This window comes from Rhopilema esculentum, chromosome 10 (assembly GCF_057945365.1).
Source record: "Rhopilema esculentum isolate cy_ngs chromosome 10, ASM5794536v1, whole genome shotgun sequence".
NCBI classification, from domain to species: Eukaryota; Metazoa; Cnidaria; class Scyphozoa; order Rhizostomeae; family Rhizostomatidae; genus Rhopilema; species Rhopilema esculentum.
Window position 1 is genome coordinate 10,342,330 of NC_142824.1, and position 25,802 is coordinate 10,368,131.

Consider the following 25,802-nt stretch of genomic DNA (forward strand, 5'->3'; position numbering starts at 1 on the left):
CATGACATAGCTGATAAAATCTGTTCTGTTCTGTAAACACCCCAATGAAGGGATACTCATTTATATCGAGGATAAGGGTGCTCGGGCTGGGGTACAAGCCATCAACCCATAAAAGCGTAATTTCAGAGCAAAAAGTAATTTCTTTCGCCGTGTGCACGAAAGTTTGCAATTGTTCTCTAGTTGTTTTTAAACATTTCCCATATTCAAGACCTAGAAAAATAATTCCGAATTTCAATAACCAAAAAAGTAATTGTACAGTTGCCTGACCCAAAAAGATAATTTTTGCTAAAAATCTAGACCCAAAAAAGCAACCTAGCCACCCCTTTCTTAGCAGTATATGATTACCCCCTGGGGTTAACACGGGTATAATTTCCAAAAACACATTACATCAATTTTTTCTTCAATTATCATCAAAGCCTAAGTATTTTTTACATTGTTCTAATTTTTTTGGAAATCAAGCCTTAGCGTTCTTAAAAACGTGTTCTTATGAAAAAGATTGTACGGCATTGATAACTGAAATTTCCATTTGCAATGTAGTTATACCGGGAACTTTGTTAATGAAGGGCTTTTGATGTAAATAATGGTTGTAAGAGCCTTTATTTCAATGCCTCTGCTACAACCGCGATCTCTGCTGTGGTCGAACATGCGAATCTGAACGCTGTCGAAACTTCGGAAGGACAAAATAAACAGCATAACTTCCAGAGACCATTCATACAACCTTAGCAGGCCGTTTTAAGAAACGCAAAAACAAAATCATTTTTGACTTGCCTGGTTTTCTTCCCATTTTATCGTATTATACTCGATTTTAAATTTGATAACATTTTTACTAGAGTGCAGAAATTTAAGATCAATTCAGCTTTGCGTATGATCCGTACCCCGAAATAAAAATTTCCGTTTCCCCTATATTGGCCAATTGATATCCGTTACATTACTCAACATTACTTTTCTCGACGATAGACCCTAACGTGAAGTCTGCTCTTGTACAAAAATATGACAACATAAAGTTAAAAAGTAACATATGAAAATGAAGGTGTAGCGAGGAAGACAAATACAAGTTCATATGTTCATATTCAATCCAACAACTGATCTTTACAATCTAGATCTAATCATTCTATACAACATCACAGTTTGTTAATCAACACATCAAGACAGAACAACAGACATACTGTACAAATAACAGAGTACAAAGATTCAGATAGAGACGATGACATTATTAAATTACATACAATAACAATCAGTTCCGGGAAGTACATGCTACAAAGGGCAACCTGCAACTCATGAAACTAGTCAAGAACCGAAATACCGGGGAGCATTTGCCCCCCCCCCCCCCCCCCAAAAAAAAAAACTTAAGAAGCATAAATAAAATGCTTTTATTTTGTAACATATGGCTCTTGTTACACTTATTTCTCAAGGCCCCCTCCCACCCCCTCCTAAATAAAATGTTGTATCTCGGTCATGAAACTAGTAACTCGTAATCTTTAAGCTGCATTTAACGACAAAGGTTAAGGTATTCATCAATGGCAATTTGAATTTCGTTCTTCGCTGGTTAACATTTTTATCCCATGTTACACTCATTCCCCTGAAACCTTGTGATCAGTTATAACAATTAAAAGGGTGTTTCCTTAAGATTTTTCGTTCTAAACACTGTAAATTCCTTACCATGCCTAAATGACTAGCGCTGCCACTGGTGTTCACCTTGCTCCGTCTTTTTCTAATGCATCTGAAACATTCGGATTTTACCTCTTCTCTTTCTTCTCTTATTCTCAACAAAAGCAAAATGTCTATTTAAGTGTCCGACCAGGCTCAGTTAGAATCAATGGCAAAAAAGGGCAAATGGAAAGTGTTTTTTTGATTTCGGTGAGAAGAGAAAATTTGAAATCAATTGTGAAATCTTATCGCATACCTTTATGATAACCACGCGTTATAATTTGCATTCGAATGATGAATCTCATATCCGAAAAGCGAAAGTGAAATAGGTCTTAAATTCCGTATGTCCAAACAAACATTGAGTAATTGTATTGATGTGAATCGAAACTGCTCACAGGGCTGGGATCGTGCTTCTTGTTGAAAAGAAATTTCGCGTAGATGCTTGTCCATAAAGGTTTGCAGCTGTAAACACAAAAGCTAAGCATTCCTGGGAGTAATTTTCCGCTTTTGCGCTCAATCTTTTCCCACAAGATGTAAACAGATCACATGGGATCTTCGAAGGCTATTGGTCGGATCGAACAATAAACTTTGCGAAACATATTCCTCTGGGATTGTTTCCTTGGAAGATGAAAGTAAAGGCAACATGGAGCTGATGAGTTCTTCGAAATTGTGAAATGATCTTACTAGCAAACAACTGATTTAACGGTGACTTTGGAAGAGTTCATTTTGGATTTTTAAATATTCTCGAAGTGGAATATTCCCACTAGCAGAATATTTGTCTTTTGGTGATTTGCTGCATGACTATCTGTTACGCAAGCAGCTCAAAACCTGATGCAAGAGAAAGAAGCAGCAAAATAGTTTGTCAAATCAAACAATGACTCGCTTAGTACTCGCCTTGTATCTTTCCTTAAGCTTCCAAAACTATTGCCACGCGTTGATGGTCAAGGAATACCGCGCAACAATGAGCAACCAGTTCATACGCAAATTGCCCTCCGCAGAAAATGGCAATTATGTCTGGAAAATATTGCCCGCAATGTCGAGCACAAGCTATTTTCTGGAAGTCTACTGGCTTACCTTTAATGTTCAAGGGTCGATGCCAAAGTGCGACCAAGATAGTGTAGAAGTATTCATTACCAGGTATAGAGATTTATTTCCACTTTATTGATTTGAAATTTATCATTTTCAAAGTTTGTTTGCTTATCAAACTTTGCTTATCATAATTATATTAGGAAATATGGGAGTAATGAAGTTTTTCTTATCTCTTTTTACTGTATCATGATAATAGTTGTTTACCGGTCCATCATTTAGTGCTAGATCTTGTCAGAGTGATCCTCAGCGTGGCGTTCTGGTGGTAGCATAAAGCATGAAACTCGGAGTTGCAAATTAGAATCGTTCTGTTCTTTACACCGAAACTTGTTTACCAAATCATGTAGGTTTTTGAAGACCTCTTCAAACAAGATACAGCAAGAGAGCTGGCTTCAGATCAATAAAATCTTCAATTTTGCGAATGAATGGGTGAGTGGATGAGTGAATGAGTGAATAAAGAAAAATTTGCTTTATAGGGGACTATAAATTGAATCTTCTTTATATGTTCATAAACGACAATTAGAAACTTCTTGCTCTTTTTAAGGTATTACAGAAGCATCGGGAAATTCTGCTCGTCAAACACAAGAGGATACAAAATGAATTACATGTTTTCAATCGACGGAAATATGGCGATCAAGTACACTTCAAAGCAAAATGCCGACCTCTACCTTACATTTAGACTAAGAAGTCGACAGTCACAATACATGGGATCTTATTCAGCTACAACCTGCTAGTAAGTTATTTCCCAAATAGCTTTCGGAGCAGCCCCTAACTGGATGTATTGCACGACAACCGAGCTGAATAAATCCGTTGCAATTTTGCGTTCCCATTAATACGCTTTACAACGGGGCCATTTGATATCGAACCGGAGTCATCATTTGAAAACTGAGTCATTTGAAAACGAATCGTTTTAATGGGAACAGCAAAAACGGATTCATTCGAAAACGTAGTCATTCATCCCCAGTTTCAAAACGAGCGAACAAATACCCCGTTTACACTGAGCAAAAATTTGTAGATTAGGATATCGGGATCGCAATGCTTTTCAATCGCAATCCTGGGCAGGTTGCACTTACACGGCCGTCCTTATAGAAATGTCGAACCCGCTTTCACGGTTGAAAACGGGATCGCCATCCCTATCCGTTCACACATGCGTAATGCGCGTAGTTACTGGACGCGAAAGCATAAATAACAAAGCGCAGAGAAAATGGCGGCACCGCCTTCGCCTTGCATCTAGATATTTTAATGGCTCTTGCGCAACCGGCATGCTTAGCGGCAGTTGTCTTGATAAATTGACTGTGTTTTGTATTTTCATGCAGTACGATATTAGGCCGGTTTTTCGAAATATAGTCGCAAAGCGTGCCGGTTGCGCAAGAGTCTTTAAGTGGCAGACCTAGCGAATCCGGAGAGGAGAATCCAATTAATCCATTTTATCTATCCGGATTCGTTATGTCCGCCCATAATTGCTTCAAAACACAAGACAATATTTATCTAGAGACTGGACAGACCTAGAATTTTCTTACCTTTAAAACCTTTGCAATTTGAGATGGACATTCGCTTATCGTTCTTTACCGCTGTTCAAAAGAACTTGAATAACGAGCATCTTTCCAAAGTATCGACAACGCTTCCACATCTTCTGATGACCAAAATGCTGGGTCGGACATTTCTGTTGCTTTCTTCAATTTAATAACCAGGTTTTGATGCCTTTCCACACTGATATTCCAGAAAAACAAAGAGGTTGTCGGGATTTTCACGATTGCACCGCTATCTACATGACACACGGGGGACTTTTTCAGGAAAACGATCCTCTAATTTTTGTTCCGTGTAAACGCGGTAAAAGGATATGAAACTGACTACAATTGAGCAACGGGAAACCCTTCGTTTTTGGATCAGACTCTCTGAACGAAAATGGAGTTGGCCGAAGTAATGGAAAAACGCTTCAAGTAATACGAAAACGGAATGATCTGAAAACGGAACACTATGAAAGCGAACAAGACCTTATATGAAAGCGAAGTAATGGGAAAAGGACCTGATATTAAAAAAAATTGTTCTTTTTCTTTGTCTTCCTTTCAAAATTTTCCTCTTCTGCTATTAGCCACCAAAATTACATTTTGTATTTTACTCGAGAATATAAACTCCCAACATTTTCACAATGTTTAATGCCTCGTATCATTTACTTCTAGTAACACAAACAATAATCTTGGCAGTGGTTTGATATATTCTTCTGGTTATCCAAGATCTTATAGAAGTAGCTATTATGACTGCTATTACAATATAACAACAGCAACAGGAAAAGAGACTAGAATAGTTTTCATGGATGTGCACCTCAACTATTACATTTGCGGATCTTATGATTATGTCAAGGTTAGAGGTACGGTAGCTATTTAAATAATCATGTTACTTGTTTTTTATTTCTTGCCAGGGATGGCACCAGGGTAGGCCTAGAAGGAGCTATAGACCCAGTCGCACTTATATCAGAATTAAAAGTACTGCAGAAACCTAGGTGTGTTCAGGTCCTAAGTTGAAGAATTCTTGCTCTACCCCTGCTTTTTTACAATTGAAAATGTCTTTAAGAACTTTGGAACCAGAGGGCCAGGGACACGGGTGTTCAAACTTTTAGAAAATCACCCCCATTTTTAGAGTTGCCCTCTTTAGAACCTTCAAGTTACTTTTTGAAAAATGTTCCTTTTTTAAACATGGTTTCTCTTCCTACTTAGGCACTTAGAGCTGCTCCTGACACCCCTTAATCTCATCTTCTTTAGCATTTGCGGGTAGTTCTTATGAAATTATATCAAAAATTTATATTCCAGCTGCAGAGCGTGTGTGCTTGCTAACTTCCTTCCTTGATATCACTCCTTTAACACTATTTCAATTTTAAAGGATCCGATTCCTCATCGTCGACGTACAAAACTAGTCAATCTATTTCTTCAAGACTGTGCAGCTACTCCTCAGTGGTTTTTGTGGCACGAAAGAAATATATTTATATAAAGTTTAAGCGGATACGAGGCTCAGTAGCACATCGTGGATTTGTACTCAGCTATTTAACATACGGTAATTATTTTAACTTTTTTGTATGCGATATGAATTCACACTCAATTTGAACAACTCAGTCCATATTCCTCTTACAATTCACGAGAGACTGTGTTAAGATTTTGAATTTGCCCCCCTCCTCCCCCTGCTTATGACATGTATAATCATTCATTTATTGATACTGCCCTATGAAAAAAACAAAACAGCAAATACGTAAAAAATCTCACGGTACGGCGTGGCCAAGTTCTACTTCTAACTCAGATGTTGCGGTTGCGGCATTCCATGCCAAACTTTACTTCTGCCATCAACGTGTTGCTTCTTGACAAAATATAACAAGATGTATAGGAACCTTGATATAAGGTTATGAGATGAGGTTTCTTCCGTGCCTACAAGAGGTGCCGGATCAAACCGTATCAAATTCTTGCATTTACACGATCACTGGTATTTTATGAACTCTTTTGCTTTTCAATGATATCATTAATCATTTTTTCAGATATACAGCCTCCAAGTCTACCACCAGGTGGGTTTTATGTCATCCAGAAACAAAATTCAAAACTGTTAAAAATTTTTTCTTTAAAGGAAACATAGCCTTGTGTCCACAACTCCATGTTGTCATGTGATTAAGTTTGATTGATGTTGACATTAAAATTTTCTAGGGATGTATATCATGAAAATATAGATGAATCATATAAGAAGCAAATATAGATAAAGTATTAATGGTTGCAGACAACGGTGCTTATGACGATTTTCTATATTCAGAGCTTAATTCAAATTATTAAGAATGTTAAAAAGGATTGTTTATCTCATTGAATGAAATCCAAGTTATATCAAACGTTGATAAGTATTTTAATGAACTTCAAGCTTTTGTTAACACTTCACCATCATGGAAAGATTTCTAGACATTTTCTTACAAACTGAGTCCCCCTTTACTGAGATACTGGGGCTTTACCTATCACATAGAAAGTCAAAGCTATTGCTATTATTTTTTTATTTTCTTGAGATAATTTCTGTGTTCAGGTGTCTGCAGCTTTGAAACTGGTACATGTGGATACGTTGAGGATACTGCAGATCATTTCAACTGGATGAGACATCGTGGAATGACAACAAGTTTTAATACAGGCCCCTATACTGATCACACAACAGAGTCAATTACTGGTAATAGATTTAAAGGTTTTAGGGTTCAGTTATTTGGTACATAAACCTTTCTATTTTCCCCTGTCGAATATTTTCTGGTATTAATCATGAAAATACCGTAAAAGCTCTGTTAAGCCCCCCTCCCTGTTAAGCCCCTCCTTATCAAGTAAAATCTTAAAATAAGCCCCCACTCTCTATCAAGCCCCCCCCCCCTTTACTTTAGCATTTGTTGTCTGACAAGGAAAACATGCGCATTTAGAGGGTCTTTTAATGGGTGTGGTGATAATAAGATCGCCTAAGAAGTCAGTGGAAATTTGTTTAGAAGATATCCCGGGGTCATCAATTGATCCTGGTGATTCTGATGAAGATACGGACCTTGTAATTGATTAATTAGACTTTCGAAGCTGCTAGCGAAGTTTTCTGAGAACATTTGTATGACATTTTTATAACAGAAAAAAAGAGCATTTTTAAAACATTTTTTACTTCAAAAAAAAGAGAGGGGGCTTATTTTAATATAGCTTTTGTTTTAATAGTAAAGCCGCTATGAAAAGATCTAGAAAATTTTTGTTAACTGGAGAAAAGTAATAGGTTACAAGAAAGGGACACTTAGAATAATGGAAAATTCAATAAATCAGCCTTGCAGGAGAATTGAGACAGTAATGAATTTATTAAAAACTGGAAAATTCACAAATGGTAACAGATAATGGCTGTGTAGGAAAAAAGCACAATGGCTGTGTAGGAAAAATGATAATTACGAAATACGTGCGAATTCGAAAATTTCTTTGGACACCTATCCCTACAAAAAGTATAAGAAGAATGGACAGAGAAACCCTATTGTACTGTAGACTGTAATTAAAGTGTAAATAGGATTTTGATGTTGATTTTATATACTGTCTTTGAAAAAAGCAAACATTTGAGTAAACTGAAGCTTTTCGTCTGACACTTTTCAGAGTATAAAATGTCAGAACATAAACCGAAAAAATTTCTGATGTTTTATACTCTGAGCAGTGTCAGACGAAAAGCTTCAGTATACTCAAATGTTTGCTTTTTTCAAAGCAATTTTTATTTCTTGTATCACCGAAAGATTGTTTATATACTGTTTTCTAATTTTTGGTTTTATATGCCTTTTGGTTATGTCCCTATTTACCTTGTAAGCTAATTTTTTGGCACATATCTTGCTTGATTGGTCGATTAGTTGATTGGGTTGATTGAAGTAATTGACTGACTGGCTGTTTTATTTTTTTATTTATTTATTGACTCGTGCTGCTTAACTTGGGTTAAAAATAGTTTGATCTTCTTCAGATTAGAGGAAAGGCTTCAAAATGTTAATTTACGATAGCTTATTGAGGCAGTAACAACTTCATGCAACTATATTTTTAGAAATTTTGAATTTTGACCATGTATTCTGAATTAAGCTAGGTCTAGATCTAATAAACATTGGCCATAATATCGCCAAATGTATTCTTCCATTTTGGCTATCAAATCACTGTAATTTGTCTAGGTTCCAAACTCTATAAGCCAATCCAAAACTGAAGCAATATTTTGTTCCTTCAGTATTATTCTCCAATATCGATATTTACAGGGTATTATTTGTACACTGAATCTTCAACGCCAAGAAGGAGTGATGAAAAATCTCGGATATCGAAAATGTATTCGGGACTTCAAGCAAGCGGTAGCTGCCTGAGTTTTTGGTATCACATGCACGGGACACAGATTGGAAGATTGCATGTATATTTAAAGAGTTCGTCCACACGTGCACTTGGGCTTCCATCATGGAGTGCAATTGGTCAACAAGGAGAAGAATGGTTACAAGCACATGTGAACATATACAAAAATAGTACAGTGGTAAGGGTCTCGCCTCTATAGCAATTTCAATTTCAATTAATTCTCCTTCCATTAAGTACCACTATTTATTCAACAAGAAATCGCAGAGTGACATTCAGCAAAGAACAGAGACACTCAACGTCCTTAATCTACCTTATGCAAAGTGTGTTTTGCGAAAGGTGGCATTTGGTAGCGATAATTGCGAATGTATCGGTCGTAGCTCATGAAGCAATCAAAGTATCTGCTTGCCAGACAATTTTTAAAAGCAAACCAGTCTCGAACCAGTTTCAAACCTGTTTCAAACCTGTTTCAAACCTGTTTCAAACCTTTTTCAAACCATTTTTAAACCTGTTTCAAACCTGGTTCCATACCGATACAGAAAAGATAAATGACGCTTTTACAAAATAGTATCTACATAAAATCTTGCAAAAATATCAATTTTATTTTCTGTGTAAAAGTGAGTAATCATAGTATATTTATTGTTTGTTAAGCGCAATTTAAAATTTTGGTTAAGTGATTCTAGTGTTTTTCAAGATCTTTATTCCACGAGTTTTGTCAAAACAGTCTCCAGTAAAGCCTGCTATGCTCGCAGCCTATAAATCTCAAAATTATGGTACGATTAGCGTTTGTAGATGTTGGGGGTAGACAATAAGGATGCGCATCTCTGCCTCAGAGCCGGACCATCCATCTAACGAGTTCTATGTGTGATAAAATTAAGAGCAGTGATGCCGATTTCGTTCAAGATAACAAATTATTTGTGCCCCTTATAATATGACTAATTAGGTCCTTAGGTTTGAAGAAGGCTGCACAAAATCTGTATGTATTTTTTTTTGACTGTTTTTTCTTGAAATTGCTTCTTCAAATCATTCTCGCTTCTTTAAAGGTTGTTTTTGAAGGAGTTATTGGTACAGGCTTTAAAGGTGATATTGCTATTGACGATATTCTTGTGCGGAGTGGTCCGTGTATTAGCTCAGGTTTGTATTAATCAGATGCTCATTGCGATTCTGTTAGGCTAGAATTGAATCATCATAGAGTTGTCAAGTGATGACGTCACAAAAATATATTTTTAGAATTTTTGAAATTTTTTCCCTTAACCTGAAAGAGCATCATGAAATACCTCTAAATCTGCAAAATCAGTAAAACGTATTACAAATTGGCTGAGATCTGGCCAGATGAGCACAAGCTCTGGCCTCATCAAACCTCTGTGATTTGGTCTCAGTTCATAACTTTATGAACTGAGCCAAAATAACAGTAATCCGTTAGCAAACTTCAAATCTTCTATTGGCCATAGCTCACACTATTTTTGACAAATTTAACTGATTTCGCATATATGGGAGAATTTTATGGTGTTCTTTCATGCTATGTGGTCAAAATTCGAAAATTCTAAAAAAAAAATTTTGTGACGTCACACTGGAGAACTCTATTTCGTTAACCCAACCATAGGCTGCACTTCCTGATTATAAATACAAAATGGATTTGGATTCCTGCCAATAAAGAAAATGTGTTCTATTGCAGTCTCTTTTGAGCATTTTGAACTTTAATTGACTCAAAACACCGAGATTCCTCGAATTAACCTTCGTAAAGGCCTATCAATTTTAAACTTTTTGGAAGAGGGTAATTCGATGGGAGCTTAAACGAGATTGCGGGCTTACAATATACCAATAGTCCATTTTTTATAACTCTTTCATTTTTCAAAAACACGTTGCAAAGCAAAAACTTCTGCAGAATGTTGTAAACTCCAGCTCTCGTTCAAGTTTCTGTCGAAGAAGCCCTCTCCAAAACTTGTTGTAAATATGCCTTGTTTGTTGTAGATTTTTATATATTATAAAATTAATATATAAAATATTATCTTTCTATGTATTATCTTTTACAAAATATTAGCTCCCATTTTATTTTGTTACCATGACAGGCATGAAAAGAGTTTTTTATATTTATCATAGCTTATTACGTACTCATGTTTTATGTTCTTCAGCTACCAAACAGCTTTTCATCATAAGACACCATTATGGTGGGCTTTGTGTCGCTCGCAACCCTGTAAATGACAGGCTGATTCTTACAAAATCTTGCAACGAGTTCTTCACATTCACTGACGATGGCTCCCTTCTTCATGTTGATACCTTAAAATGTGCTATGCCTTTAAGCACAGTTGACAACTCCTTAATAAAACTGCAGTCGAAATGTGGCTCTTGGAACTTAATGTTCGCTCAAACAAGTGCAAGCTCACTAAAACACTTACAAACCAACAAGTGCGTGCACCCACTTAATGGCTCGTATCGACCGGCAGTTGGAACAGAGCTTGTGATTTATGTTGGATGTGACGAGTTGAGGTTGCGTTTCGATTTACTCACCGGTAAGCCAAACTTACAAATGATTCTCAATTATGTAATTTCGATATCTAAATTTATAAGGAAGGTCTTACTGTTCATCGATCTCTTGATCTCTTGCTGAATGAAATGTCCCGTAGAAGCAGTTTCTCTGCTTTTTGCTGATTTTTGCTGGTTTTATTGCTCTCTGTCTGTCTGAAATGCTTTGCTTGCATTTTGTAAGAAAGGGATACAATGAAATTCCAGACAGCCTTTCTTTCTTTGTTGTTCACAAAACTTTGCTGTTTTACTTTTAAAAATGTTAAGAATTGGCATATGTGCTTCTGAATAGTAAGAATTCTCACTGAATTCCATTTCTATCCATTTGCATGAAGAATGTGTTTGAAATTTTTGTTAACAGCTATTCCATCAACTACTGGCAGACCAGTCACAACAAGGTCTGTAACAACTGCTTCAACGACTAAGGAAATACGAACGACTTCTGTGATCAGTCCAGGCAACAATTCGACAGGCAATGGTAGATATAGCTCTCCTTTCGCATCCCCTGCTGTGTTATAACTCTGTATTACACGACTTTGCAACCGATGCAAAATGAATGTAAATTCAAAGCAGTGAACATTTTTCATTATTAAAAACTATTTGTACCCATAAAATTCCTTTAGTAAATCAACGAAAATGTTACTCAATGATATAATGTAGTTTTTGGTGACATTAGCTACTTTTCCTTGGGGGAACATGCTCCCTATGCCCACTGGATCCTACGCCAATGCCGAGAACGCTGGTTAATGCTATATGTAAAAATTACCTAATTCTTTTACCTCTCTAGAGTCAACTACGAGGCAAATGACCAAAATGTCATCAACAACAAAAACAATAACTACAAAACAAACAACTGATTCAACACCCAAGAAAAGATCTTCCACAGTGTCAACAACATCTAGTACCAGCAAAACATCAGGAGTGCCTGGCCAAAGTGGTAAGTATGCCAATAAAAGCTAAGAATTGTTAAAAATTGCAGACAAAGTTCAGGCTAGAATAGTAGAACCTTTATGACAAACATTTCTATGACAAAAGCATTAAGGTTTGGAAAATGAGTTTTCTTACAATAAATGTGACCTGTATCAATGACAGCAATTATCCTGCCAAAATTGTTGTAATTTCAAGATTCCTAATAAATAATTGTTATGCCGATATATTATGGGCCTAGTTTCATTCATCCTTATGTAGTTCAATTCAGGGAACCCTACACTCAAGGGGAACAGAGGGACAAAGCACCCAGGAAAGAAGGCGAAAAAGAGCAAAACAATAGCAATTGCCCCCACTGTCACCCCCGGTGAAATCGTCCTTGTTTGTATTAAAGAATAATGTTGTCTTCATGTTGATTTATTTTCTTTAGGAACGATATTTTGGTCAACACCACAGACAACTGCTTATTCCAAATATTTTGACCAGAAAGACCCTGGTGCTTCGAAGGACAAGTCCAACGACAATAAAAATGCAATCATAATTGCCACCAGCTGTGTTGTGAGTTTAATGCTAGTCTTGCTGACAATATGTATCGTTTTCAAAATTAAAAAGAAGCATAGTGTAGAAAAGGAAAGTGTATTGAGCACTGTAACGTTGGCACAGGACAAAGCAAAAAATATCTACGTAAGCAGCAATGCAGGAAACAATACAGTCGATGGACAATGCTCTCATCCAGTAAACAGCAGACCTTTACCAGGAAGGCCTTTGCCAATGGTCCCTTCTGATGACCAAATAGTACGTAGAGAGTTACGCAGAGAGAGTCTGGCATTTGCGCAACACTCTTTCAGCGAACCGGTTTTATTCAACGCAGAAGTCAGGCAAGATCTTATAATTGAAAATGCAGCAAGCAACTCTCTGGCATGTGCTGGAAGAGCGTTAAATGGAGCACTGCCTGGTGAATCAAAACTGCCAACCAACAGTATCAACGATTCAAGCAGAGATTACATTGAAATGAAAGTCCCATCAGGTATATGTGGTTTTTGATAAATTGGTGATGTAATAGAACCACACTTGATCTTTGCTAATAGTGATTGCATTTTAAGCTCTTTCACAAATGGGTTTTTCGTGACTGTTACTTGCTGTCTTTTTTTCTAACTTAAATGGCAGCCTCAAGCCAAGGCACAAGCCAGCCAATATTGAGGCCTTGTTTGGGATCATTCCTTTAGGAGTTAATATCTTAAATTCTTACAGTGATATCTGTTCTTTCTCTGTTTATCATATTCTTCATGCTTATCACGCTATATCCCCATGAAATTTATGTACTATTTTTCTCATTCTCTTATCTAGATGGAACTTGCAATGACTGACATTCAGGGGCGTAGCTAGGGGGGTTTGTAGGGGGAGGTGATAACCCCCAATTTTTCACGTTTTGTCGGTAAATATTAAGTTAACCTACAAAATCCTTTATTTTGTCAATAAAATTGCCTATCAGTAAGTGAAATAGTATCTATGTTTTTCTACATCTTTGTTTTAGTCTGTAAACTTTACTATTGGTGACCCTCCACCCCTTAGATTGAAAGGGCCAAGCTTACTACTACCATCTATTTGAAACGTTGTGATGTTTTTTGCTTTTGTAATAAGGTAATTATTTGTCAGGAAAATTGACTGATCAAGATCACGATGGAATTTATGACGAAATTGAGCCAAGCATAATTGAGGAAATAATCAAACAATCAGCAATACCATCTGTGCTTGTTTGCAATCAAGTCGGTTCAATAAGACTCCATGGAAAGCCACGTTCTCAGACTGTAGATGAGTCTCTCTTATCTCACAATTCACCACTTGTTGAGCCGAAAATGCGGCAAGGCAGAAAGATGTCCGAAAATTCTCTGCCCCCTATGATCAAATCTTTCAAAAAGCCTTGCGAGCAGCAGCGAAGGGCATCTGCCTCTATGGTAACCGCTTACGCCAGCCCAGTGTCTTTGTCACCATTTCCAAGTCCTAATTTTTCAAGTCCAGGCAATACATGTGTATTAGAAGACGAGGACACAAATTATCTTGCACCCTGTCAGCTCAAAGGTCCTAGTCAAACTCAGCCGATGTCAGTAAATGCGAATGGCACGCGCTCTCTAAGAGATCACCCAAGGAAAAACAATTGGGAAGGAAATATTAGAGAATCTCATATGTGTAATCAGATCAGTCCGAAATATCATCCTAAGCCACGCTCTGTCACTCTAGATGAGTCTTTATTGCCAAGCAATGATCCTCATTTTGGCTCGAAAATGATGGTACGACAAAGTAGAAGACTGTCCGATAATTCTCTACCCCCGATGATTAAGTCCTTTAGAAAGCCTGATGAGAAACAGCGGAGATGTTCTGAGCCCGTGTTGTCCGCAATTTCTGGTGGATCTCCATTTTCAAGCCCTAAATTTGACCAGTGCAAAGTAATGAGCGTATTGGAGGAAGAGGACACAAATTATCTGGCACCATCCGAGCTGGAAGTTGCCACAAAGACAAAGCCACAGGTTGCCGTAGCTGACCAACAAGCTAATAAACAACACGTTACAGAACAGCAGAATAACGAGGACATTAATGTTGAAAGCAATGAAGCGTACAATAATGGGAGAATCGATTTGCCCATGCAGGATCCTGTCGATGGAGACGTCGATGAACTCTTCCTTACTACACATTTTAATTGCGCTGGAAATGAAAGTGACAAGCATACTTTGCAAGAAAAAGAGGAATATGTTGAGGATGGAAACATTTCAGATAATCTTTATGTCTCTATGATTGCAGTCGATTCTGAAATGAAGAGTGATCAGGAAGTTGGCTGAGATGAAAGAAGATAAATTGGAAGAAGATCATGTTTACACGTCATTGACCATATCTTGAATAAATTCAATGCTATGCACGTGACAATTGAATAGAATGATACATTCGCTATATGTTTTCAAAAGTACCAAAGATTGTTATCTACTGTAGTTCACAAATGCTTGTACTCTTATATTCGTGTTTTACTTCTGTTTTACATGCATTAGAAATTCATAAATGTCCCTATACCTAAGTCTGATATAATAATTTCCTCCCGCAAAGCTTACTGCTTTTTGTCAATTCCTGCTGTTAATGGATGTTTAATTTAGATGCAGTAAAGCAAGAACGAAAAAAAAATTTTATCTTTGGTGTTTAAATACTATTGTAATCAGTTTTTTTAATGATAGGTGGTCTCCTCAGAACTTGTTGCACTGTTTCTTGCCTCCTTTTTAATATTGTGAATATTCTTTAAGAAAATTAAGAAGTCACGTTGTCACTACCTTCAAATCACAAGCTGTATCGTGAAATTGAAATATTATCAATGAAAACAATAGCATTTCTGTAATTGTATTCTGTGATTGTAGAGGAATTTGGCAAAGGTTTATTTGTGTCGCATGCGATTGAAATTGAAATTTCAAATGCAAGAATTTTTAGTAAAACTGTAGACTAGCAATTGTTTTTTATCTTAGTCCATTTGGATAACCAAAATAGTGAAAATTGTCTCGGTAAAGTGCTTCATTTTCATAAATGTAGTAAATTGAAGTGTAGTTAACTTTTCTACTCGATATCCTCTTAGTTTTGTAAGGTAGAATTAATCAGTATTATCAAGTAATGACTGTTACTCGTTAATGTATTCAGTCACGTAATCGTCATGATTTGACATGCTGTGTCTTCTTTTGCTCTCTCTATTTTGATTGCATGTACCTATGCAGGCCGATAACTAGAAGAATATAAACTGAGCCAAGCCACAGCCTGTGCTCCAGAGCGTTCTAGCTCTAGCTATGCCAAAAGTAAAACATTTTTGCGACAGTTTTATGCACGATTTAAAACTGCATTTCTGTTTGATCTGTAATGCAATTAAAAATGGTTATCTCATTCTTTATCCGAGAAAAAGTGGACTGTTTTCAGAATAACACACAAAGCCTTTATTTCGAGTTGCACTAGCAGTCAATGCTTTTATGCATTTTTTTCGAATTCACACTTCATGTACAGCAAATGCTGCCGAATTGTATATATTTAGAGGTATTTGCTCATTTGGGTTATTGTATGAACAGCCTTTGGTGTTGTATATGAGTTAAAGCAATCAGTTCAAATAAACTAAAATTATGTTTTGTGACGTCGTTGAGAAGTACTTGTGAAATCGAGGTGCTCCTGATCGAGGCAGACCATCAAGAAGAAGAAAGATGGCGGATGACTACGAAAACGTGGAGAAGACCGTTGGGAAGAGGAAAAAGGGTAGCATGAAAAATAAAAGGAGTTGGAGAAAAAAGACAGATATAGCAGATGTTGAAGACCATTTAGATGATCTGAGAAGACAAGAAAGAACTGGGTAATCATAATTTTCATTGTAGAAAGTTTGGCCTTAATGAGTTCTCTCGGATCGCATGCACCCAACACATGGCGATAGATCAATGGTTATCAATAAATTCAAAAAAATGAGCTCTTCGAAATAATTGAGTAACAGACAGATCAAATTTATTCTAACTAAGCTCAAGATCCTAGTCTCCTAATTGTTTGTTGACCCTCTAGTACAAAAAGTTTATTAAAGGTTTCATAAATTTAATCTTTATCTTAAATTTAGTACTAAATTGCTAAGAAGCTACTTTTTAGTAAGGAAAATGACACCCAACAATGTGACTTGACACATCAAACAGAACATCCTGATTTTTTATATTATTAATGTCATTTGCTAGAATTAGGCCATTGGAATTGACAAAATTTTTAAATGGATGGTCACTAGGCTGGGCTGTGGAATCTCCTAACTTACAATAAGTACCCCCCTTCCCCAGTCATAAGTGCTGATAAAGAGCTTGATAGATATTTGATGCCAAATGCTGCGATAAATTTAAAGTTCACCCTTCAGGTATCAAGAATCCTTCCAAACAGAAAAATTTATGTTGGGATCAAATTCTCCAAGTTTCTGTTCACCATAACTCTGTGACGTTAAAGGGGCTGTGTCACAAGGGACATCCTGCGTGGCAACACACCAGTTGAGCGAAAATTGTTTAGGTGAAACAACTGCCGTTCAATAGGAAGATAAATATGAAACAGAACATAACATTTTGTGTTGATAGTTGGTACAAATGTGGAAATACAGTAATTGTCCTTTCCATGTTCAGTAAAACACTCATAAAATACAATTTATTGAGCATATTGAAGTACCGGAGCACCATCCATCATTATTCCAATGTGCAAAAACGCACAATATCTGATGTATTTGGTTTGTTTACAAAACTGTGACATGGCTCTTTCACTAGTCCCTAGTTGGGGCTTTCTTTACCCTTAAGGTCAGCCAACAACATGCCTTTTACATTAAGGACTGTTCCGTTTTTTAAAAATACACTAGCTCACAACCCATTTTGAAATAAGTCCAAAATGTCCTAATTGTGAATTTTCTAACTCACCCTGCGATTATTCCATTTTCAAGGCAACCTCTACACGATAGACTCTCTACAAAGAAAAAGGGCAGCCTATTTTGCCTAGATGGGATTCTTTAAAGAAAATCCCCTTGCAAACAGACAAGGATTGTTTTATTTAAAATTACATTTTTGCATTGAAGGTTTTTTCAACTGTTGATTTGACTTTTGAAAGTTTACTGTTAAAACACATATTTACCATGGCAATTTGCTTGGGTCAAAAGGGCAAATATTTATCCCTTGATCTTTAACAAATGTAGGTCTAAAAATTCATCTCTTTAAAATAAACCACTAAAAATCAAAGGTGAAGTTATGAAAACTTGGGATAACAACAAGAGGGTAGGAAACACTGAAAAGACAAGACATGTTTTATTTTCTGAAGTAAATAAAGCTGTTGTGACTGGTTTATCAGGCAAAGGGTAAGAAATTGGTATTAGTGGCCCAGTGGTTCAAGAAGAAAGCAAAGCTTTTGCCATCAGTTTAGGGTCAAACAAATTGCCTCAAATGGCTAGTCAGGGAATGGAAAGGCATTTTAATATTTCCCATTTTTGTTGCTCTAGAGGAAAGCCAACAACATGGAATATACTGCTATCTCTTGGGCAAAACATTTAAGAAATATAGTTGTATGTCATGAACTGAAAAATATTTGGAATGTAAGGCTGGAATTTATTTTGGCTAGTGTTACCTAAAAAGTCCTTCTCTCCTTAAGAAAGACAATATAAAGCAGGCATTGTTTATTGTGAGAGCTAATAGAGGCAAAATGCCCTAAAGCCACAAAATGCTTCAAAATTTACAGACAAGACGTGGTCACATGAGACATTCTTTTTCAACAACAAAAAGGCATAATTTGGAACTTATGCAAATGATTGTGATGTAAGAAATAAGATTTTTACTTTTAATGGGCAATGTAACCCCATGAGCTTGAAAGGAATCTTTTCAATATAACAACCAAATTATTCCAAAATAGTACAACTTTTTGCCAATACATTCATTTCTCCCAAGATGTGATACAGCAAGGAACTGAAAGTCTTATTTTTCATTGTAGAGGTATTGTTTCTGAGAAACCAAATGAAGATCTTTTCTTCATTGAAAAAGATGGAAAGGTAGAAAATGGTATGTACAAGTTCAGTATATAACAGATTTAAGGCCCAAATTGGTGTGACAAATGAATAATCTCTGTTTTTCAGTATTGCTTTCCTTTGATTCTGTACAGATTTCACCAATTTGAAATAGCACAGAGAATTCATTTCTAAAGTTGAAATCGGGGCTAAGTAAATATAAAATCATATGGGCCAAAGTTTTACACAGAAACTGTGCAGCATACTTGGAGACTGCAAGAGTTGGCAGGTCTGTTATAAGAATATAGTTCCACATAGGTTAAATTAAAACAATACGTGTATTAAGAATGAAAAATGGAAGCATTAAGCTGAAATGTTTTTCTACATTTATGTAGAGTTCACTCTTTTCTTATCAAAACTTTTACAGATAATGCTGCGAAGACCAACAGGGATGAAAAAGTGAAAGATTCAAATGAACTAGCACAGTCTTCAGATGAAGAAGAGTTTGTTCCTAAAAAAGTAAGAATACAGAGAAAGAGGGCATTTAAAAAGGAAAAAGAAAGAAAGTTACTTGAAAAGATGACCAAAACTACAAATGACCTTTGGGTTATGTCAGCACCTGTTGAAGGTAATTCAGATGCAAAATACCAACCAAAAAACCATTCTGTTTATATATTGATATAAAGGAAAGGACCGATGGTTGATTTTTTCATACATCCTTTACTGCTATAGATTTTCGGGTGTAAAAAATCGCTGTTTGTGCTATAATATTTAGAGATATAGTAACAGGTATGACGTTTTAGGATAAAGCCACCAAAAAAGTATGATCTAACAAATGGGAAAATTCTTGCATTAATACATTTTAGACAAAAAAGTCTTGTTAAAAATTGCCTCTTTAAAAGTGTTTTTATTGAGGCCAAGCCACAAGATATTGATTTTGAAATCTGCAATTTTGCATATATCCGCACTTACACACTTTGTGGGCCTGTGTAAGACACCATACCTCCTCCAAAAGTTTTGTTGAGCCCTGAATGTTTTCAAAAAATGAATAACAGATCGATTTTATCCCTATGTGTGATTAAACAGAAGAAATGCTGTGTGTAAATTGAATACCCTAGGAAGGAATGAGCAATGTAGGGTTTGATGTAAAGAAACATGGGAGGGGGAATAGTATGAATGTAGGGGACTGTGGGCTGTTGATTTTGATGAATTTGCATCATTAAACTACCAGCCTATTTTATCACACTCCAGACAAATTTATTTATTTATTACCTCGATATTTATTTTGCATTTAAGAGAATAGCTGGATTGATGTCACCAAGAAAGTACCACCTAAAGTATGTTTTATATAGTAAAAATCTAATTCTAATTTCCAACGCAGTTTGTAGATGAAGTTAAAATTGCTTAATTATTTAAGCTGCAGCCACTCTGTCACTTCTTTTTCTAAAGTTGATTCACCGAAAGAAGTAGTTTTTGCTTATTTACTGCAGTTCAATTTATCTAATTTCTCTTTGTTTTGCTTGCTCTTATAAGTATCATGGCATTGTTACCATATGGTCAACTATATAATTTTTTCTAAATAACCTCTTAGGCCTGAGGTAGCAATTCGGCATAGTGAATTATTTGCTTGTGGAATAATTTATCAACATTTTTCTTCTGTAGAAGCCCAAAACAATTGGTGCAAAGCCCTCTTCCTTGAAACCTGTTCAAATTTGCCATCCTGGGGCATCATACAACCCTGAATATGATGACCATCAGGTATTTGTTGAAGAATGATTTTCAGTGTTTCATTCAATGTTAGAGATTAAGGCTTGTTTTAAGCTCAAGATCAATGTTACTGTTACACAAATAATTTAACACTCCAATACAGTATTTGGCCATGTTTTGAACATTGCTTGATCTCTCTTTGCCTTGAAACGTTTTTAAGGACAGGAAAATTCAATTCAGTTCACTTATTTTAAATTTCATTCAACTCATTAGGCCTGCAATTTATTTTTGGAAAACATTTTGCCAGAGATCGCAAAGAAAATTTCAGCTAGAAAACTTGCTTCGTGATTCCCTAAACATGGCAAACGTTCGTTTACACACAAAATAAAGGGTGGAAATTAATTGAAATTAAATGTGTCCTTTGATATTTCGCAAAAAAACATAAAACTTTCGTTAATGGCTCTTAACTTAAATTCAACATTTGTCTCTTTGTCTCTTACAAAATGTCTCTTTTCTTTCAAAGAAAATACTAAGCCGCGCACTAGAAAAAGAACAGGCGTTTTTAAAGAATTCAGAAAAGCTTCAAAATAAATTAAAGTTTCTCACAGAAGAAGAATTCAAGAAAAAGGTAAATTCTTGTGTTTTATATTTTGTTATAAAATTTCGTTCCTATTTAATTCTGGCTCAACGTGCAATCCTTTCAACAAATTATTATTTTTATAGACTATCTAACCCGTAATAGGTTTTTATTATGATATTTTAATAAATATGATGACTTTTTTCTATATATTGAAAAAGAGACTTAAGTTTTAGTAAGGTAGAATTATTGAGGCGTGTTTCCTCTAGCCTGGATGGTTTCAAGAAATGAGTGAAGGATTGGTACCAAGTAAAGGCAGCGAAGCTACAGAGGATTCGCAACCTGGAGTTGAGGATATTGATATATTACCTAAGACAGTGAATCCAGATGACAGGAAAACAAGGAAACAACGAAGAAAGGAGCTGGATCGTCGGAAGGAGGTTTGTGAACCATTCGATTATAATTTTATTTTTCTTTTTTGCCGTGAGCAAGTTTTCAGACAGACCACTGCGTACTCATATACAAAATATCCTTCTGTCTATATGAGCATTTTTCTATATGAGCATTTTACTGATGTTCGATTTTTAGGACAAGTTAAAGGAAGAGGAAAGGTCAAGAAAACTTCGCTCAAACGATATCTACAGGTATGCGCTTCCGTATGAATTGCTTCTAAATATTTTGATTTTTTTGGTGGGGAATGTTTCGGGCCTAAAGGCCTAAATGAAAATAGCAAAGCCCTAGCAAGGGAGAGATAGGCTAAAAAAAACGGGAGTTGGGATGAAATTTGTTTATTTTAGTTTTGAAAAAAGATAGGTTATAAGAGTCTTTGAAGCAAGAAGAGGGTAAAACGTTGAACTATGGATTTGACAAAATTCGTGAATTTGTCATGGAGACTTGAGGAATGAGTGAGCAAGGGAAAGGTCTCCGGTGTATCAGACATGTATCAGGGGTCAGGGATAATATCTTTGATCTCCATGGACTTCAAATAGAGTGTTTATCTGTATGAAGTCAGTATTGAAATGCAGCATAAGGTTTTTTCGTTTGACATTTTTTCGAAGTCAAATTCTTCTTCAATTTCTGTGGCCTTGATGGTATTATGAAATTGATATTTAATTTGAAGTGCGGTGAAATTATGGATTATTACTGTTAGTTCTGTTAAATTATTTAATTTTTCATCACTTGATCCACTCGACAGATTGAGGTCTTTGAAAAAGGAGCTCAGAGAAGATGAAGGTAAAAGAACAGAAAAACAAACATTGAAGAGAAAGCTAATGCTGCGAAAGTCAATCCAGCCGAAAAGGCTCGGGAAACTCAAGTATCCTTACTCGTGTTTACGGTGCTCCATTGTACCTTCCATCTCTTTCAAGTCGATTATCATTATCGGTTAAGTGAAGGATGCATGCGTTGGTCATTTGTATTGAGCATAATGTCATGTAATTGTTCTGGACACTGTTTATAACAAATGTTGTCTTAACCGTCAATTTTACTTCTTGTTTACTGCCTTTTGCTCGCTGTTTACTTGCCTGACTTGCTCCCTATATAATTCTTCATTTGTTAATTCTACTAGAATCAATTTAATTTTCTTACAACAAACGGGCAGTTAATCTTTAAATTTTTCATTGTATGAAGACTTTTCTTAACACTGTTTAAGATACAGAGAACCGAAAATCGATTTTCAACTCAGTGAAGAATTGTCAGGCTCTTTTCGAGGACTTCGGGTAAGTTCAGGAGAGCTTCACTTACATCATAATCCAAAGTGCCAACATCATGATCATCATCATCAGCATGATCATTACCACCATAATCGTCATCAAGTACTTCAACCATATACATTTTCAGCATAGTATGACATAATATCCTAGAATAACATACAATGCCTGCCAAAAATACTTGGAAAACCCAGCCATTTGCGTTATATTTACATCTGTCATTTCATTTCCGGAAAATATCACTTCTCCCAACCCCTTTCCCCCTAGAACGATGTTGATAGTGTAAACAAATACCATACACGTAACGCAAATGCAGAAAATTCTAATTCTTTAACGCCGTTGTATGGTAAACCAACATTGTTCCCCGGGGGTAAGGGGGACATGTTATAGCTGAATTTGATCTTAAAAACTGACGTCTGTGTGCCAAGACTTTTTACAGGCATTGTAGTAATAAGACCACGCGATCGACGGAAATGTGTCATCTTCAGTTTTCAAAGTCTTCGTTCATAGGTTGAATTGGTGATTATTTTAAAAAGTTTTTCCTGTGAATATATTTTGTATGATTTTACAGCCAGAAGGAGATCCAATCATTGACAGAATGAAGAGCTTTGAAACGCGCTCTCTAATTGAGCCTCGGAGAAAAGTGATGTATGTTGTGCACCATTTTGTTTAGTTTCTAAGCTTTTTGGTCTTAGACTTGTTTTGGTAGACAATGAAAACTTGAATTCGGTTTCTTCGTTACATAATGATATCTTTGCATAGTAAGGTAATCTTATGATATAAATTGATGACTGCTTCACATAATTTTTTGCTTTCCGAAGCTATTTGTTTTGCGCAAGCTTTACTTTGAATTTTGACATAATGACAATGTACCTTTGAAGCATTAGATGTTTGAAAAGCAGAGATGTTTGTCACATTGAATCAAACAGAATTAAACATCGATTTTGAATGAAACATGAAAAGGTAGATATTCCATTTCGTATTTCAGACCTCACCGGAAATTCAAAATCAAGTATGTCGAGAAGCGATCATACAAGCAGCCGACAGTCAAAGACTTCATTAAAGCAACGTAAGTATTCTTAATTCTTTGCAGCGAGGACACATCGTTGCACGAGTAGCTATTCTGCAATTTCTATGCAAACAAGAGGCTGCGCTCGTTCTGCTTTTTCTGATATTGCTGGTTGTCTAGGGTTCCATTCTGGCAGTGGTGAATTTGAACTTTTAAGTGATGGAGCAAGTATTCGAATGGCCTTACCTTCGTTTTTCGAAGCTCAGTATCAGATTCTTGGGATACATTTTTCGTGTCATTTTTAATTCAGGAAGGGGGGATCAGGCTGAATTTGCCCTACATGTGCAAATTGTCCTAGACTGAATATTTGAATTTTTGTCATTGCATAACTAGCGCATCCATGACATGTCCTTAAATTTCTTTCAACAGGTAATAATCTGAAATTCACACCACCAATGCAGCCCGGACTGAGCCTTTCCCAGCCAGATGTTAATTCGCATCCAGATGAAACGAGCCTCCGGGGCAACAAATTTTTGTGGATGACCAAAGATTTTGAAATTGAAGATAACAAGTGGACTCTAGAATTTCTCAATCCACTTCTCCACTTTCAATCTGTATCCACTTTTAGTCATATTTGTCAGTATATCTCCCCCTTTGGTAAATGATATTGGAGCCAGACATCTGGCTAGTTCCCATCTTTATAGACATCCAGAAAGTACGTACACCCGAAAACCATGATTTCAAAGTCCCCATCTCCTTCATCAATCATGATTACCGTCTTCCTGTAACAGGGTACTTGACATCTCCTGCCTTCGATTTTAAGAAAGTACAACGTCAAAAGGTGCTGTATGAAGCCTTCTGGTTGAAAGTTAAGGAATTTATATCACATTTTTGATAATTTTTAGAAGGCATGTACGTTTTCCTGGAACCTTCTGTCCTCCTCCTACTATGTACGAGATCCTATGCTTTCGTCTTTAGACTATCCTTATGTACTTCATTGATGTCCCTTAATAGTGGAATTCATAATGTTATTACTGATTTTGCACTGATACAGTAAATCACATTTAAGTCATACTATACAGTAAATATACTAAACAGTAAATCAACGCTAAGAATAATCTGTCAGACCGTTCTAGTTTTTTTAAAGGGCATATGATGGGTTCTGGGTCAAAGGTTCTTTTTCCAAGTGGTTTGTTCCTTGAATTTCGAACCAAAATATCATGTTCTTATTTTCTAAAGTTCCTCGTGGCGGGGGTTTACTGTGTAATAAGCAATCTACAACACTGTATCGAAAAACTAATTTGTCGAGAAGTAAGCTATTAGAAATTTGTTGGTATTTTAAAGGGCATAGAAATTTGTCCAGAAAAAATGTGAACAATATTCCTTTTGACAATCTGTCATTCTTTGTATTGCAGTATGAAATTTGAAAAAAATGTTTGAAAGTTTTAAATTTCTTCTAGTAAACTTGGAATATTTGCGTAACTAACCATTGCAAGTAGCACCTAGAAGATGATCACTCGTCATAGCTGTAAGCACTTTGATAATAAGCCTGTATCCCCAGTTGTCAGTTGGATGTCACAAGCCAGAAATGGGCCTAGAATATCAAAGCTACTTTTTGTTTATTCTACCTGCTCGCTGTTTTCGTAGCGTATTCTTCAAGAAATAACCGTTCATAAAGTTGTATGTTACAATTAAATGCACTGGGAAGGTGACATTCACGCCCATTTCTGTTATAAAAAGATGGCAGTCATATGGCCCTCCAAAAATGTTTATGTCTTTGTTATAGAGAAAGAAATGTGGAACTAGTTTTTGAACCATTTTAAAGGAGTTCTGTTACCTTTAAGCCGTCTCTCTGTTTCCAATCTTCAAGAACGCAATTTGTAGCCTCACTACCAATACATATTAGAAGACAGAAAACATTGATTGGTAACATCATCGTGTATGGAAAAACAGAATCTTTAACAAGCTTTGGGATATGATTAATATAGGTAGGGAAGTTACTGAAATCTGAAACAGAAATAAAGTTTTCAATTGAAAAGATAGGTAGGGATCCAAGACATGAGCCTTTGCTGGCATAGCCTTTGCTGGCATAGTCTTTGCTGGCATTGTCTTTGCTGCCTTGCAAAACCCTGAAAGGTGGACAGCTGAAGGGAGTTTTCGAGTTGTGAAGGGAAGTTGTTTTGTTTAAGTATGAACAAGATTCGGAAAACGTGGTGGAAATGAGCCAAGCAAACAATGATTTGTATGTTTAGAAGGTTCTGTATACATAATATATCTTTGCAGCTCG

The 25,802-nt window shown here is 36.1% G+C and overlaps 2 protein-coding genes across 2 annotated transcripts; both read left to right on the forward strand.

Moving 5' to 3' along the window:
• The first annotated feature begins 2,050 nt into the window (after positions 1 to 2,050).
• Positions 2,051 to 15,726, forward strand: LOC135684541 (uncharacterized). Its single transcript, XM_065200140.2, has 13 exons — positions 2,051 to 2,784; positions 3,278 to 3,466; positions 4,914 to 5,101; positions 5,611 to 5,781; positions 6,254 to 6,280; positions 6,778 to 6,915; positions 8,477 to 8,739; positions 9,602 to 9,692; positions 10,691 to 11,068; positions 11,443 to 11,559; positions 11,869 to 12,018; positions 12,439 to 13,035; positions 13,665 to 15,726. The coding sequence occupies exons 1-13, from the start codon at positions 2,522 to 2,524 to the stop codon at positions 14,840 to 14,842; spliced, it is 3,750 nt and encodes a 1,249-aa protein (XP_065056212.2). The 5' UTR covers positions 2,051 to 2,521; the 3' UTR covers positions 14,843 to 15,726.
• Positions 15,727 to 16,193: 467 nt separating this feature from the next.
• Positions 16,194 to 25,351, forward strand: LOC135684563 (ribosome biogenesis protein NOP53). Its single transcript, XM_065200179.2, has 13 exons — positions 16,194 to 16,368; positions 18,501 to 18,568; positions 18,941 to 19,141; positions 19,810 to 19,850; positions 20,176 to 20,271; positions 20,744 to 20,848; positions 21,067 to 21,237; positions 21,386 to 21,441; positions 21,993 to 22,112; positions 22,449 to 22,515; positions 23,078 to 23,154; positions 23,495 to 23,575; positions 23,945 to 25,351. The coding sequence occupies exons 1-13, from the start codon at positions 16,223 to 16,225 to the stop codon at positions 23,946 to 23,948; spliced, it is 1,233 nt and encodes a 410-aa protein (XP_065056251.2). The 5' UTR covers positions 16,194 to 16,222; the 3' UTR covers positions 23,949 to 25,351.
• The last annotated feature ends 451 nt before the right edge of the window (positions 25,352 to 25,802 follow it).

What these genes read in the sequence shown, in the direction of transcription:
- LOC135684541 (XM_065200140.2), top strand. Translation starts at nt 2,522, where the DNA reads ATGACTCGCTTAGTACTCGCCTTGTATCTTTCCTTAAGCTTCCAAAAC. An exon ending in GTAGAAGTATTCATTACCAG is followed by an intron (nt 2,785 to 3,277) that starts GTATAGAGATTT and finishes GCTCTTTTTAAG; the next exon opens with GTATTACAGAAGCATCGGGA. An exon ending in AGGAGTGCCTGGCCAAAGTG is followed by an intron (nt 12,019 to 12,438) that starts GTAAGTATGCCA and finishes TATTTTCTTTAG; the next exon opens with GAACGATATTTTGGTCAACA.
- LOC135684563 (XM_065200179.2), top strand. Translation starts at nt 16,223, where the DNA reads ATGGCGGATGACTACGAAAACGTGGAGAAGACCGTTGGGAAGAGGAAA. An exon ending in AAGAAGAATTCAAGAAAAAG is followed by an intron (nt 20,849 to 21,066) that starts GTAAATTCTTGT and finishes TGTTTCCTCTAG; the next exon opens with CCTGGATGGTTTCAAGAAAT. An exon ending in AGCTGGATCGTCGGAAGGAG is followed by an intron (nt 21,238 to 21,385) that starts GTTTGTGAACCA and finishes TTCGATTTTTAG; the next exon opens with GACAAGTTAAAGGAAGAGGA.